The sequence below is a fragment of the Bactrocera tryoni genome, chromosome 1 (genome assembly GCF_016617805.1).
Source record: "Bactrocera tryoni isolate S06 chromosome 1, CSIRO_BtryS06_freeze2, whole genome shotgun sequence".
Taxonomy (NCBI): Eukaryota; Metazoa; Arthropoda; class Insecta; order Diptera; family Tephritidae; genus Bactrocera; species Bactrocera tryoni.
The window spans coordinates 84,651,360-84,667,274 of NC_052499.1; the positions used below are offsets into that span (position 1 = coordinate 84,651,360).

The following is a 15,915-nucleotide window of genomic DNA, read 5'->3' on the forward strand; positions in this document are numbered from 1 at the left end:
CGCTTATTACCAAACTGTGGCGCAACTTGCAGTAGCAAGAGTCAAACAGCGTCAGCCTTACGAAAACACGGTTAAACAGAAAAATCAAAGACTGGCACGGTACGTTGGCTTTCCAACCAAGGCTTGCATAAAGCTACGCTTGCGATTTGTCAATGCTTAGAGCGCTAGTATTGCAAGAGCACTTCGGCATACACTACTTTATATGATCTATCTCTCCCTCTCGTACATTTTCTCTCTAATGTTCGAACTCTCATTTAGCTCACCGCGCTCTTGACTGAAGCTGCAGTTTTTGTGGTGTCTTTGTTGTTATGGATAATGACTTCTTTTTCGAAAGCTCAGCACCAGCCTACTACAGTGCCACTTACACGCACATACATATGTATTTATGTTTAGACCGACATATTTATGTATGTACATGGGCTGACGGGCGGATAATTACATATGTATGTATGCCGTGGTAATCTCTTTGGCTTTATGCTAAAGTCCGTCAGAAGCTTTTCGTGTCGAGGTCATGTACAAAAGTTATTTATGTGTTTCTTTTGTTTTTCAAACCAGTCTTTTATCTCGAAGTTTAACAACTCAATAGCACAAAAGAAGTGGAGTAGAGGTTCTCGTTGTAAACGCTTCATTGCACTGATCTCCACCGTGCCTCCGAGGCGGCAAACCATCGTAATACCCATGCGTAAGTTTAGTTTGTAATCATTCGTTGCTATTAGTCATAATAAGAGGCATCGCTCTGCTATGTTTGCTCTTATGATTGAAGGTAGTGAACAGCCGCCATGAGGTGTTGTAGGCCTTGTGGCGATTAGATGATGATGACCTTATAAGACAGTGCGTGTGGTGTTAGAGATATTTCAGACTGTTTGAAAAATATAAATGTGTACCTCTTCTAATTTCCACATATGATATCTCATTAGGATTATTACTGTGAAACAAATGGAAAAAGCTAAAAATATGTGTCCTAAAAGCTTTGGACTTGCTTTTATTTAAAATATTGACGTTGTTTTATATAAAGAATATTCAAGTCGGGTTAAAGTTACTCAAGAAGGAAAGAAAATAATTTATTTCTTGATTTTGTAGTGGCTCGATCTGAACAGTTCGTTCGGAGGTTGTAGCGTTACTTTAGACAATAAACGATGCCAAATTTCGTGAAGAGATCTTGTCAAATAAAAAGTTTTTCACACCAGGTTTCACCACATCTTTCTGATCGGTTAGTTTGTATGACAGACTGCCATGGCTAAATCGACTCAGCTCGCCAAGCTGACCTTCTATGTACATACATATATATTTTATATTAGTTGCCGATGTTTGTTTTTGGATGTTATGGATTTCGAGAGAAACTTACATATTTTTATACCATAATTCAGGGAATAAAAAGGTAAAATTATAAAATTATTGAAGACCTTCATGAATACCCGAACACATGATTCTAAGGTTCACATATCACATTATTTTCGTAGTTTTGTTGACACAACGGATCATCTAAAAAGTGTGCTGTCATTGATCTTTGTTTCCATAACTCCCATTAAATAGAATAGCAAGTTTGACATACAATGGATGAATCTTTAAAGTTTAGAAAAAAAATGTTTTTCAGAAACTAGGATTGAACACAGGATGACTAACCGCTAACCCCTTCACCAAGTGGTTGGCAATTAAAAGAGAAAAAACGTGTTATTTGGGTTTATGCTTTTTAGTCAAAATTTTCTTGATACCTTGAACACATTATAACTAACGCATTGTTTACCAGTGTGCATGCGTGAGCTAATGTAGGCAAATTTGTCTCAAGTTACAGCTGCTGGCGTTACACGAACTGTGATTGAAATGTTTTTGCAAGGAAACTTTCTCTTTTCACTGTTCCTACGCAGCAGCCAGTAAGGCTAATGGACAAATCAACTGACTGAAAAATAAGGGGGAAAAGCGCAAGACAACAACAAACTGGTATCACAGCAAGGCAACGGGTACTGACCAGCCGATCTGCCAATAAGTGCGTCACAACATGTTTGTGTGTGTCGGTGGAGATTTTCCAACCGGCTGCAGCCAGTGGCACCTTTCTACGCTCATGACTCGAAAAGGCGTTTATGACTACAACAACCATAGTGAATGTTGACAGTAATTGCACTATGCATTCGGTTTTTTTTTTGTGATACTTATTAAAGAAAAGTGATCATGAAATAATGTTGCAATTTACAGCCAGTTTGTTATAGCGTACACACAAAGCGGCGATAACAGTAAAAGCGAGTACATGGCAGACAGAAAGGAGTTATGAAGAGCACCGATAAGCGATTTCGTTTTCATTTATTTTGGCAACATTAGGGGTGCTAAGTACATCCTTAAACAATAATGAACTCGTACACATTTTGTTGAGCACTTCTCAATAAAAATTATTTTTAACAATTTGACATAAAAACGTGTTTATATTTTTTTTTATATTTTCAAAGATAGATCAATTCTTGGCAATCGTTATAATTCTGAAGAGTTCTGAATTAGGTTTTCAATTCAATTAATAGTTCTAGTTCAATATATAATTATAATCTGGTTAGCAGTCACCTGTCAGTTAAGTTCTTAGTATAATCACTATTGAATATTGAAGACAATATAATTATTGGCTGAAAACAATTCGAAAACGTTTCGGTAACATAAAACCGATTGTCGTGGAAATCTTGTAGCATTTCGTAATGCTTTATATCTTATAATTAATAAATGCAGTACTCACCTGACAAATTGTCCAACATATATGTTAGCAGTTTTTGAGTGCCATTTGGTTCGTTATAAATGGATAGAAACTCTTTTTGTAATGGATTTCCCATTAATCCTAGGACGTGCAAATGAAAGAGTTTACCAATTTCATAGGGCAGATTTCGCAAGTAATTGTTGTTCAAGAGAAGTTCTCTGTAAGGGTATAGTTTTTAAACCGTAATATTATTAAAATAAGAAGTGATATTGGATAAATAATTTTAGCAAATAAAAATATTGAAATTTCAAAGTTAAAAATGCTCCGATAATTTTATAAGTTATTGCCAATGAGTTTTTGTATTTTCTATCGGTTAATGTAAGTTTACCTCAACTGTATTAACTCGCCCAATTCTGCAGGCAAACTGCGCAACTTATTGCTTGATAGATCCAATGTGCGCAAATTGCTTAACAAACCAATGTCGCCGGGCAAACGTAACAGCTGGTTGTCATTGAGATACAATGCTGTTAAATGTTCAAATTCCCACAATGAGGGACTAATATTGCGTACACAGCCTGTAAAGATGATAAAAGATAAATGACAGTGAAATTATATATATACGTACATAATATGTATGTATGTACGTAATCGTAGTAATGCACACATTTTGCTGAAAGAAAAAATACCGAAATATATGGTTAATAAAATCGAAATCATTTTTAATCACAGTTTCTCTAAGTATACACTTTCTCTAATACAGGGCACTCCGTTTTCTATGAAATTTTAAACATTTAACTAAGAACAAAATTATTTTTAAGATACACACATATATTCGAAAACAAAAACCAACAGTCACAATAAAATGTGGCGTACCTGTTATCTCAATGCCAGTCCATGAAGATTTTTTACCAGCAGCCACATCTTCTGCTGACATAAAAATCTGTTGTCGTCTGTTTGTAGTCTCGTATTTCTCCTTATTACGAGACATTTTGTACAAGTTTCCTACACCAAACAGAACCACAGAAAATAATTAATTTGTTACTTTCTATGAAATATTGAGGATATAGTGAAATTAAAAGTAAAACTAAAACTAAATTGAATTACGAAAAAACGAATCAATTAGGCTCGCGAAGTTACGTTTGTTATATTAACACAATTAATTTTTTTAGTTAAATGCATAACAACATAATTGAATACAATATGTACGTAGATAATTAGTAAGATAAACGATAAGTTGGCAAATAACTGTATTTATAACGATTGAAATCGATTTGAGAATTTACAAGTTATTTGTTGAATAAAAATAAATTTAATGATAATAATTAAATTTTTTAAATTTGTAAATGTTGGAGAAAATGATAACCTTTCATAATAACCGCCTGATGATAAGCGTCTCTGCAAAATATTAATAAAGTTTTGATTAATATTATTTCATTGTTATGTTTGATATGTGATAGTTGTTAGCAAATAAACAAGCATTAAATGCAAATTAAAAACAAACAATACAACAAATGTCAGGGAAGGAATTAAGGATTTGAACTTATCACAAGAGCATGCGCATCCTGCAAAATGTCCCTATATTTGAATTTTTTATTTTAGTCATTTATGCAGTCTGGATTTCGCTCATACATTACTGTAAATTATACAAATCAAAATACATATACTTATGTATATATTTTGACACATTTCAATAACCGTAAGTGCGAAACTGAACTTTTATAAAAAGAAAGTAACTTTTCCTGATAGTATTAAAAATACTTTATATTGTTTAATAAAGAATGTGTCTTTATATAGATAGATAGAAATAAATTGAGGCTTTGCATTCCCGTCTGTCATACAGTCACGGGCATGTGTAGATCTAACCCCTGATTGTGGACCTACAGACAGCAGTGCAGTCTAGAATTCATGACGGAAAAGACTATACTTCACAGAACTATTAACAAAGACTCATATGCTCTTCAATAAAAATAATTCAAAAAGTATATTCACTCAATTTACATATTTAGTAGGTAATATGATATCTGCCAAATAATCTGTATATAATTTTTAGAACTTTGTAGCGGATCTCGTCCAAAGGTTAGGCCGTGAAATATTCTAACCTAATTGGTGTTTCAGTACCGTACCAGCACAAAAAGGAGTTTTAACTATCAGGAACCTGTTGTTTAGAAAAATTGAACTTTTTTTAACGATATGTATGTATATTATGTACTATTTAATTTTATATTTATGAAGTGGAAATGGCATCTTGCCCGTTGAAGTGCAAAAAAATGACGTCGTAATAGCGCAGCAAAAAAGTAAAACATCCCAATTATGACAACGTAGACAAAACTCTCAATCGAAATTAATAGGGAAGGGAAACAAAATATTACATACACCTGCCTGCATTTACTTTTACCCAATGTTTCAGTACTTCCGCGCTAGCCACCGCGTCCTATCAAGACCTGATTGCAATCACTGCTGTTGTTGCCACTATTGAGGATGTTGCTGCTGCTGCGAAATCTTTCAGTCTCCACTGCTGGTAATGTCAGGTAACCGATACAACTAATTTTGTATAGCAGTAATACTTCCGCTTTCTCGCTAACTACTTTTCCCAATGTTGTTGCAATTGAAATCCCGCTGAAGACTCTAGACGTTAAAGAAGCCAATAACTCAGCCTGAAGTCGGTGAAATTGGGGCGCCCTTTTTGTTGCGTTGAACTGTTTCTGTCCTCTTTTATTTTACCGTTTTTTGTTTGCTCTTTATTGGTTCTATTTTCTTTGAATATTATCTTACATTCCTTGTTAGGCGCGAACTTAAAATATGGTATAATTTTTTTTGTCTAAGCGAAAATATTTGCGTTTAACTAAATAACCACACTTCTTCCTTACTTCTGTTCTTCGTTCTTCAACTTTCGTTCACGGCGTTTATGCATTCCATTAACATTCGTTGTTGTGTTGTTGAGAAAATTGTTTTGTATACATTGGTGAAAACCGTCGTTGAAAACTGGTAACAGTGCTGCCATCACGAATTATTGAATTGGTTAATAATTTCAATCACACACTTGGAAAGTGAAATTGTTTCTCTAGAGATAATATTGTTTTTATAAAAATCGAGAATAATTGTTTAATGTTTGTAGCCAATTTATAATAATTATGCATTATTATGGTTGATTTCAATAGGAAAAATGATATATAATTTTCTTTAAGCCGCGTTTGTGATGTTCCTAATATTCTATCTTTGGCGGAAACTTTAAAAAAGAGGGCTTATATTACACAAAAATAAATAAAATTAAGAATGGGATTACACTTTCCTCGTTAGTATTTAAATTTATTTTTTTCTAAGTTTTGCTTGGCTTATATTACATTACAATATACTCGATATTTTGAATTTAAAATTCTAAACTTTTTTAAGATATTATACAAAATATATTATATCTAAATTTACATAGATTATAAAAATAAAAAAGAATAAACTGAATAAAAATTAAAGACAAGTAAAAAAAATATATATCAGATATATCAAACTTGAAATTTCAGCTATATGATAAGTCAATATTTACACCTACGCTGCAAATAGAAGCTTAAATATATTCTTACGATTAATACCATATTAAAAAAAAATACTACACCCACAAATAAAAAATATCGCTTCGCTTTTCGGTGCAAGTTTAACTTATTTACATTCAAGTCGAAACCGTAATTAGAATTGATTAAATTCGAACTGTTCCATGAACAGTGCCTCCGTATGTTAGTTTGAATTATCACCAATTTCACTAACGGTAATTGTCATCTTCTCCTCGTCACCCGTACTATCAATATCATCGTCAAGCTCATCATCATCATCATCGATATCATCATCAACATAACTACCGCTAGTGCCATCTTCATCGTCATCTTCTGCCGATTGGGCAATTTGCATGGCAACGCCTGATCCATTCACTCCAGCATTACCAGTAATAGTGCTCGTCACATTGGATACGCCAGAATTTGACAATTCAATTGTCAACATTCCATTGGCTGTTGTAATACTTTTTGGTGCATTTGAGGTTGCGCCGCTATTTTGAATGTCATTCCCATTTTCCGACGTTCGTTGCGAATGCGTTTTATCTTCTTGCTTCATATTGAGTTCCATAAGATCAAGCGGCGATCGCACCTTAAAGTGTGTTTTTATATGCTTGGAAAGATGGTCACTTCGCATAAATTTCTTATTGCATTCACGACATTGAAATCGCTTTTCTCCGGTATGGGTACGTCTATGGCGTTGCAATTCATCGGAGCGTGTAAAACGTTTGCCACAGAATAGCCATGAACATACAAAAGGTCGCTCGCCCGTGTGCCAACGCAAATGTGCACGCAAATGTGACGTCTTTCCGTATACCTTACTGCAACCTGGTATATGGCATATGTGTTGTCGTTTTCGATCGGCGTGCTTTTCTCCCTCCGTGCAATTGGGACAAGTGCAAGCGACACGTTTCAGACGTGGCTTTATTTCCAGCCCTCCGACCATATTTACACCCACACTGGAATTAATACCACCGATCGTACCCATGCCACTATTGGTGGTGCTGGTACTATTGCCCGCACTGACATCGTTAACATTTATGTTAACATTGACAGAGGTTGTTGCTGATGCAGGCACTGTTGTCGCTGCGGCTGCGTTTGCCGCATTTAATTGCGTTTGGAGAGCTTGCAATTGTGACTGCTGTTGCTGCTGCTGTTGTAATTGATGAGCTAATGCCGCTGGTGCAGTCGCTATTGTGATTTGGGTACCGCCACCACTAGATGTTACCGTCGTGTTGGGCGTCATTATTGTATTATTTTGTGATGCCATGCCACTTACTGCTGTCATGGTCGTGGGAAGTGTCTTCAACATGGTAGTACGCGTTTGATTGGTAGGTGTGATAGTGAAGCTTTGCGTTTGAGGGACGGCTGTGATTTGTATGGATGCGGGCAGTGATGATGTAGCTGTTGCGCTCTCGTTAGAAGAATGTTGTTGAGACTGATCAGTTTGCTGCTGTTGGGATTGCAGTGGTTGCATATTTACAGTCATGTTATGTGGCACAACCCATTTTATTTGTTGAGGAGTTTGACTCGGATCCGGTGGTTCTTGCTTTATGTTTGTGATAAGCGTGTGCTGCACCTGCGAGGGACTTTGGGGTTCTGTTTTTGGTTGCACCAAGTTTGTGCTTGCCGTAGACGATGTTGTGGTTGTTTGTGGAAGAGATGGTTGCGTTGCATTAGGCACGGTGCCTGTGTTAGGTTGTAATTGCATCTGTTGCTGTTGTTGCAGTTGTTGTGGCAGAATGACGTGTTGAAAACTCCCTTGTAATTGGGGTGGCAGGTGATTCGCCTGAATTATTTGCACTTGCCCTATACCAGGAATATTTTGAATGGGTAGCGCTTGTATTCCTGGCAACTGCTGCAGCTGTATAAGATTTGGGGTTGTGCCGGGAGCAGTTGGCGCTGAGGCAGTACGAAGATGTTGTAGTTGCTGGGCGGGTATCACTGTTACCTGCTGTCCTTGGGCATTAGTAATTGTAATTGACTGATTTGTTGGTAATTGTATACCAGATTCCGATGCTGCATTTAATGCATTTAAGAGCTGCTGCTGTTGTTGCTGTTGCTGCTGCTGTTGCTGAGCAACCTAGAATGAAAAAGTTAATACAATATGTTTTTTCGATTTAATAAATTGGTATTGATATACCTGCTGTTGATGTTGTTGTTGATGTTGAGCACTGGCAGCAGCCTGAGCAGCAGCAGCGGCAGCGGCAGCTTGTTGTTGCTGATTAGTTGAAGCGGTTTGAGCTTGGGGTTGTTGAATGTGTATAATATTCGCATTTGGTGGCAGTTGAGAATACGACATTGAATTCAAAGGCGCCAATTGCACTTGCTGTATTTGTCCATTCGGCGTCACTATTTGGGCGATTTGCGCGAATTGTGGTATTATTTGCATTTGGGTAGGAGGTAACGCAGCCGACATTGGCAGAGCTTGTGCGGGCATCATATTAGGCAGTCCTGCTGCATTTAACTGATGTAAGGGCACATGCACTGTCTGGTATATTGTTTGGCCTCCACCAGTTTGAATTGGAACTTGTACGGCTACTGTTTGCTGAAGAGTTGGTGCCGCTGGTTGTTGCAGCGCATGCGGAAATTGTATAAATTGTGGTATACCCGCTTGATTAGAATTGGCCGATGCTCCTGCGGGTCTTATTTGCACATTTTGCAAAGTCTGTCCATTTTCCAACTTGATTGTGTTGTTACCCAGCAAGTTACTTAAATTTCCCAATAAGCCATTTGAAGCTGCTACAGAAGTTGGAATCTGTATGTTGGTACCAGGTATAGTAATGGTACTGGGCAATGTTGTAGTTTGAGTAGAACTTGTTGGAACTTGCGTAGTACTCGTGGCTGGCTGAGTGGAACATGTGTTGCCGCTGTTCGTTGCGTTTGTATTACTGGCATTATTTGCCGACTGAGTTTGGCTTTGCTGTTGTTGTTGTAATATATGTTGTTGCTGTACAGCAGCATTTACAACAGGTACTTGTATATTAGTGCCAGGTATAGTAAATAATGTTTGCTCCCCCGATCCCACACCTGGTGGCAGTTGCATAGCTTGTCCTAAGCCATGTATGAATTGTGGTCCTGGCTGTAACTGCATTGCAGTTGGCGGAGGACCAGCGGTCGGCGCTCGAACTATTTGTCCATTAGGTGTTATAAATGCTTGCTGTCCATTAAAATTTATAGGCTGTGCAGCTGTCGCCAACTGTGCAGCATTTAAATTTGGGATAAATATTGCTTCTTGTCCATCAATGGTCACCGTTTGCATGGGCTGCACAATTTGAAACATGTTTTGGCTCGGAATAGCGTGGGCCTGCTGTTGTGCCGAGCCAGAAGTCTGCACAAACTGTTGTGGCAGTTGCTGCAAGTTAATGATTTGCTGTAAGGGCACATTGTTATTCCCATTTGCTGTAATTCCTTGAGCTGTAGGTGGAGCATTAACAAATGTGGCTTTTACTTGGGCATTGGGCGCCGCCGACGTTTGCTGTTGTAGACCTTGTGTGGGGGTGGATGTTGAGGACTGGCCTGCAGTGTTGTTTGCACTCGTATTTACGGTAGCACCGCCTAGAGCACTATTTTTATATTGAATCATTTGGAAAATTGACCCTAAAATTATGAAAATTAAACTTTCTCGTGTAGTCACTAATAGCTTCGAAAGTGCATTGCCTTTTCCTACCACCCAACTTCTTGCTTGACCACTTTTTCAAGTTACACTGTAGTCTTTTCACTTCATAACATGCATAATTAGAGAGATGCTGCTTATAATTACTTATTCACATGTTTATAACAACCCAAATTCAACACATTCCTAAGAATTTTTACTAATATTTCATGAAAAATTAAAATTTTCAACCAATTTGTTTATTTTACTAAACGTCTTCAGGCGGCCATTATGGAAAAATCATTTTTTCAGTGCTTCCATATTAGTAAACTGTCATTTGATAAGTGCTACCATTTTAACTACTAAGCATGGTCGTTTAACGAAATTTATACTCTATTATAAAGGTTTGGACGCATATAAGAAAAACTTTGGATGCATGCAGTTATTACAAGGCCGTTAAATAATAATATAAAATAATACGTGCAAACTCTGGATAAAAATAATGTGCGGTCTTGTGCACTAAGAACTAAAGAAATGTATCTGAAATGTAAAACCATTGTTACGACTCTGAGTTTTGAGTGCGGAGTCGATTTTGATAAAGATCTAGAATATATTTTGAAGATTATAAATTTAAAGTTCAATAAGATATGCCATTCCATAAATCTATACCTACAACCATTTTGAAACTTTGGTAGGTGAATTTATTATTTCCGCCATGGCTTTATGATTTAACCTTTACAGTGATTCTTTGTATTTGGCCTTTGGAACCAGTAGAGCAATTTGATCAATATATTTTAGTAACGTAGAAATTCTAAACACCCTGTGCATAGGATACTTACAGAGAATGTCAAATGTATGACAATGTCAATATTTAATATAAATAAAAAAGTACTTTGCTGCTGACGTCGAGTGCAAATATATTTTAATTTTATTTGTCGAAAATGTGCTTAGAATGTGTTTGCGATTGTGGCTTAGCTGTATAAGTTATTGTCTAATGATTAGTCGTAATCTCGGATCGTTTTAAAGTTAGCCCATAAACGAATTGATTTAAGTTGATGCGCGATGTTGCGCTCACGACGCCGGATCACATTGATTTTATGCGGCGTTTGTTTAGGCCTATTGATAGTGGTTTATATATTATTAAACTTCGTGGCATTTTCAGAAGATAATGTGGTATTATTTTAATATAACAAGCGAATAAAAATGTTATAAATAATCCTTTGTACTAGGCTGATTTTGGGGCCATAGTGTCTAAACTACAATCCTTAGAGGATGGGCTCCATCGCCATGGACAGGAAATGAAACATCTGAAAAATCGATTAGATCACCAGTGGCAGCAAAAAGGGGAAGTACAGCGAGAACAAAGCCAACAGCAACGGCAACCGGAGCGTGACTTTTTGGAAAAGCCTGCGTTGGCAGAATTTGAGCAATGTAGTTTTGACTTCCAGCAGGTTCCCCAACCTGATGTACAGGTAAGAAATAAAACAAAAATAATCAAAAGTGAATTTCTTAATTAGTTTGAATAATTTTTCTAGATGCTGGATATGTACAATGAGTGGTCGTTTGCGGACGTAGATGGTGGAGTTTGGAAACAAGGTTGGAACATCAAGTATGATCCAAAGCGCTTCAATGAACACAACAAATTGAAAGTATTTGTTGTGCCCCACTCTCACAACGATCCTGGTAAATAATTACAAAAAAAAAATAATGCATTGTAAAACTTATTTTTCCTGCGTAATGTTTGAATATATAATTTAAGGCTGGGTTAAAACCTTTGAGGACTACTATGAACATGACACCAAACATATTTTGTCGAATGCGTTGCGGCACTTACGAGAAAACCCTGATATGACATTTATCTGGGCGGAGATATCATATTTTTCGCGTTTCTATGAAGATCTTGGGCAGCACAACAAACTTGAAATGAAAAAGTGAGTGTAATTTTTTACTAGTGTGTCAAGAATTTATCTTCTTATTATCTTCTTATAGACTTGTGCAAAGTCGACAACTGGAATTTGTTTCGGGCGGTTGGGTCATGCCAGATGAAGCGAATTCTCATTGGTTAAGCATTTTATTGCAACTTACGGAAGGGCAAACATGGTTGAAGCAACATTTGAATGTTACACCAACATCTTCATGGTCGATAGATCCGTTCGGTCACAGCCCCACTCTACCTTATATATTAAAAAAGTCCGGTTTTCAGAACCATCTTATTCAACGCACGCATTACTCGGTTAAAAAAGAATTGGCTCTCAAAAAACAGTTGGAATTTCATTGGCGACAAATTTGGGGTAATTTATTCATTATTAACTATTTATTTTTTAATTTTACTATATCGTTTTTTTTGTAATATTTCAGATACCACTGGCAGCACCAGTCTCTTTACACACATGATGCCATTTTATTCCTATGATATTCCCCATACTTGTGGTCCGGATCCAAAGATTTGTTGTCAATTCGATTTCAAGCGAATGCATGAATTTGGGCTCTCCTGCCCTTGGCATGTGCCACCACAATCCATCACGGAACAAAATGTTGCGCAACGGTGAATTCCGATTATGATTAGTATTGCACAAAAATACATATTTACATATATGTATATTTTTTCTCTAAAACATTATTAGCGCGGAGATGATTGTTGACCAATGGAAAAAGAAAGCCGAATTGTATCGCACGAATGCGCTTCTGATACCTTTAGGTGACGATTTCCGTTTTAGCCAAAGTACCGAATGGGATGTGCAGCGTGTCAATTACGAAGCGTTATTCGACCACATCAACTCGGAGCATCGACATTTCGTGGAGGCCAAGTTTGGCACCTTACAACAATACTTCGATGCAGTCCACCAAGAACAGCGGGAGCTTAACCGTGAAATTCCCACATTAAGTGGAGACTTTTTCACCTACGCAGATCGTTCCGACAACTACTGGTCGGGTTACTACACTTCACGTCCGTACTACAAGCGTTTGGATCGTGTACTTTTGCACTATGTGCGCGCTGCGGAAATGTTGCACGCTTGGCACACGTGGGACCCTGCTGCGAAGTTCGATGAAATGCTTCAGAATGCACGTCGGGAACTTTCGCTGTTTCAACACCACGACGGTATAACCGGTACAGCTAAGACACATGTGGTGAACGACTATGCTCGTCGCATGCTAAGCGCTGTAACGACATGCCAATTCGTAATGCAGCAGTCGGTCTATAGACTGCTTACCAAGCCGTCGGTATGTAATCAACATTTCCTTATATACTTCTGAATATAATAAATCACTTTTGCATTTCAAGATTTACATACCAGACTACAAATTCCATTATTTCTATTTGGACGACTCCCGTTGGCCCGGCCCTAGTGACAGTCGCAGTACCATTATCCTGGGCGATGAATTGCCGATCAAACACATTGTTTTACACAATTCATTGGCGCGCTGGCGCGAAGAACTAGTCGATTTTTACGTTTCAAGTCCATACATGGGTGTGAAAGACTCGGACGATAGTCCAGTGGAGGCACAAATTACGCCTGTGTGGACATGGCATCGGCACACACCCTCCAATAGCATCACACCGCAAGCGTCCACCACCAAGTATCGTTTGCTCTTCAAAGCGAAGGTGCCGCCCTTAGGCCTGGCCACTTACATAATACAAGCGCAAACCAGCGCACAGAAGTACGCACACGCTACGCACAAATAAATATTCGTTACACTAAATATGTATATCTATTTACAGACATACCTCATATGCGACGAATCTTATCTTAACTACAAATCCAACCTCGATAAGTATAGGAAATTATCCGCACGAGGTGAAGTTTGGTGAGCATCGGCCGATTTCGCTGCACGTGGCTGGCGGACCAACTGTAGCTTTTAGCGGCGACGGCCTGCTAAAGTCCATACAAATCGATTCCCATGCACCACATACACCCATAAAGCTGAAGTTCTACAAATATAGCGGCGACCGGTCTGGTGCCTATTTATTCATGCCATATGGACCGGCTACGCCGTTGGTCGACATGGGACCACCCACCGTGCTGGTGAGTGAAGGACCATTAGAAGCTAGTGTGACCGTTGGTTTGCCATTCGTGGTGCATCAGACCGTGCTGCGCGGCGGTGCGCCGGAAATACAAAACCTCGTAGATATCGGACACATGGACAACACTGAGATCGCCATGCGTCTTTCGACACGCATCGAGAATGGCGATGTCTTCTACACGGATCTCAATGGACTGCAGGTATTCTAATCTGTGCTATACGCTTTTTAAAATTTCATCGTTTTTTCTTGATAACAGTTGATTAAGCGTAGACGATTATCGAAATTGCCGCTACAAGCAAATTATTACCCCATACCCTCAACAGCGTACATTGAAGATAGCACACAGCGCTTGACCTTGCTCACCGGCCAGCCTTTGGGCGGTTCATCCTTGAGCTCTGGCGAATTGGAAATTATGCAAGATCGCCGTTTGACGCACGACGACGAACGTGGCCTTGGACAAGGCGTGCTGGACAACCAGCCGGTGCTGCATTTATTCCGCGTTGTATTGGAACGCATCGACACCTGCCTAAAGCTCTCGGAAACCCATCCGTCTGGCGCCCTAACACCAAACGCATACTTGGCTTCGCAAACGTTGCTGCATCCGTTGGATAAGTTTATTTTCATAGAAAATAATTGGTTGGGCGTGCTGCCGGCCTTTGGTAATCAGCGCAGTGGCGTCAGTGAAGACACTAGCCTTGCGGTTATGAGAAACCTGCCACCAACTATAACCAAAATACCCGTAGCACGTGATCGTACAACCAAGGAGCCATTGATGAACACAGGCATCGTCGTGCATCGCACTTTACTTCTGCAGTGTCATGCCGCCGACCAGCAGATAGGCATTGTAAGTGCCAAATTACAAAATTACCGTAATTATTTTTCGATTCTTATCACGGCGCTTATTAAAATTGCAGGTTAACTTGAGTAAACTCCTAATGCTAGACACAATCACCGGTGTCTACAACACAAGTCTCACATTCCTACAGACGTCGCAAAAGTTAGATAGCGTGGAGTCAATCAACCTCTGTCCGCTGGATACACAGGCCTACATTTTGCAACATCGCGGTTAATTTATTTTAATTAATGGGAAACATCCATGGCACCACCTTAATATTGTTTAGTTTTAGTTCTAGTTATATGATGAAACATTGAATCTCGAATCAAAGCAACAGTTGCCCGTCGGAATGTATTGTTTGTGACCGTTTATTGACTACAAACGCTAGTTTATTGTATTGTTTTGATCTAGGTTACATTTTCTTTTATCATATTATGATAGCGCTTTAATTTTATTCACGTTTTTGTGTTTACTTGTGATAACGGTAACATTTAGTTCTCCTAACAATTTATGGCGTTCACAACAAAATCGAAGCATGTTATTACACCGTCTCATTGTGATTAACTTTGACGAGTTCTTACAAATCTAAAAATGTAATAACGAATTTTGAATAAATGGCGAATGACGAATGACTAAATCTACAACAAGTTGTGCGTATTAATTGCATGTCTCTGGACAAGTGTGTTTAAGTAACTTTGCTGAAAGTTTATAGACCCATAGAAACCAGGGTCTGTTCCAGTTACAGTCGTGGGAGTGGATTGATTGATTGCTTGGTCGTTTGTTGTTTATTTTTAGATCTTTTGTTGCTTAAGCATATGAAATATTTTAGAAATACTTCAAGGGTAAGTTTTTGGGGCGATAGCTCATGCATGAATATGAAGTTGTGCACATGTCTCTCTTTTAAATTCCACAATAGCTGCTACTTCGTTACCGGAATTTACCGACTATTGCTCCGATCCTACGACAGTCGGGTCTATGTAACTGGAACGGACCCGGATTTCTTATCCAGCCAAGGATTCGGATTTTTTATCCGACTGTCATAATAGTGATGAATGAACTCAATTCCAATCTTCGTAGTAAATACTTCGATTTTGGAGAATAACTTCGAAAAACGGAGTAACTATTTTTTTACTTATGACTCGATCTTTCGATAAAAATTGGTCATGCGGAGACTCATTGCACGCACGACATATATTGGATATGTCGGGGTCTATTCTGGATAAGTAAGAGTTTAACCTGTTACAGTAACCA

The 15,915-nt window shown here is 38.3% G+C and overlaps 3 protein-coding genes across 8 annotated transcripts in view; 1 reads left to right on the forward strand and 2 right to left on the reverse strand.

Moving 5' to 3' along the window:
- LOC120780669 (CCR4-NOT transcription complex subunit 6-like) overlaps positions 1-5,557 on the reverse strand; it is a 40,743-nt gene extending 35,186 nt beyond the window's left edge. The window contains exons 1-6 of one of the 5 annotated variants that reach the window (XM_040112938.1): positions 5,067-5,557; positions 4,035-4,066; positions 3,545-3,673; positions 3,336-3,341; positions 3,060-3,246; positions 2,714-2,889 (exon numbers count right to left, since the gene is read on the reverse strand). In XM_040112938.1, the coding sequence (XP_039968872.1) occupies positions 2,714-2,889; positions 3,060-3,246; positions 3,336-3,341; positions 3,545-3,673; positions 4,035-4,041 (505 nt within the window). In that variant the 5' untranslated portion in view covers positions 4,042-4,066; positions 5,067-5,557. Of the gene's footprint in view, positions 1-2,713; positions 2,890-3,059; positions 3,247-3,335; positions 3,342-3,544; positions 3,674-4,034; positions 4,067-5,044 lie in introns of all 5 variants that reach the window. The other 4 variants (XM_040112943.1, XM_040112951.1, XM_040112949.1 and 1 more) reach the window with 4 other exon arrangements.
- Positions 5,558-6,316: 759 nt separating this feature from the next.
- On the reverse strand, positions 6,317-10,084 carry LOC120777970 (transcription factor Sp4). Its single transcript, XM_040109603.1, has 2 exons — positions 8,354-10,084; positions 6,317-8,293 (listed from the first exon to the last, which is right to left on the reverse strand). The coding sequence occupies exons 1-2, from the start codon at positions 9,794-9,796 to the stop codon at positions 6,398-6,400; spliced, it is 3,339 nt and encodes a 1,112-aa protein (XP_039965537.1). The 5' UTR covers positions 9,797-10,084; the 3' UTR covers positions 6,317-6,397.
- A 783-nt stretch (positions 10,085-10,867) lies between these two features.
- Positions 10,868-15,311, forward strand: LOC120771924 (alpha-mannosidase 2). 2 transcript variants are annotated; one of them, XM_040100219.1, is made up of 11 exons: positions 10,868-10,978; positions 11,035-11,277; positions 11,341-11,488; positions 11,565-11,736; positions 11,795-12,096; positions 12,164-12,350; positions 12,430-13,027; positions 13,089-13,465; positions 13,527-14,028; positions 14,086-14,673; positions 14,744-15,311. In XM_040100219.1, the coding sequence occupies exons 1-11, from the start codon at positions 10,868-10,870 to the stop codon at positions 14,897-14,899; spliced, it is 3,384 nt and encodes a 1,127-aa protein (XP_039956153.1). In that variant the 3' UTR covers positions 14,900-15,311. The 2 variants fall into 2 exon arrangements, with proteins under 2 accessions (XP_039956153.1, XP_039956161.1); XM_040100227.1 differs by having other exon boundaries at positions 10,868-10,975.
- The last annotated feature ends 604 nt before the right edge of the window (positions 15,312-15,915 follow it).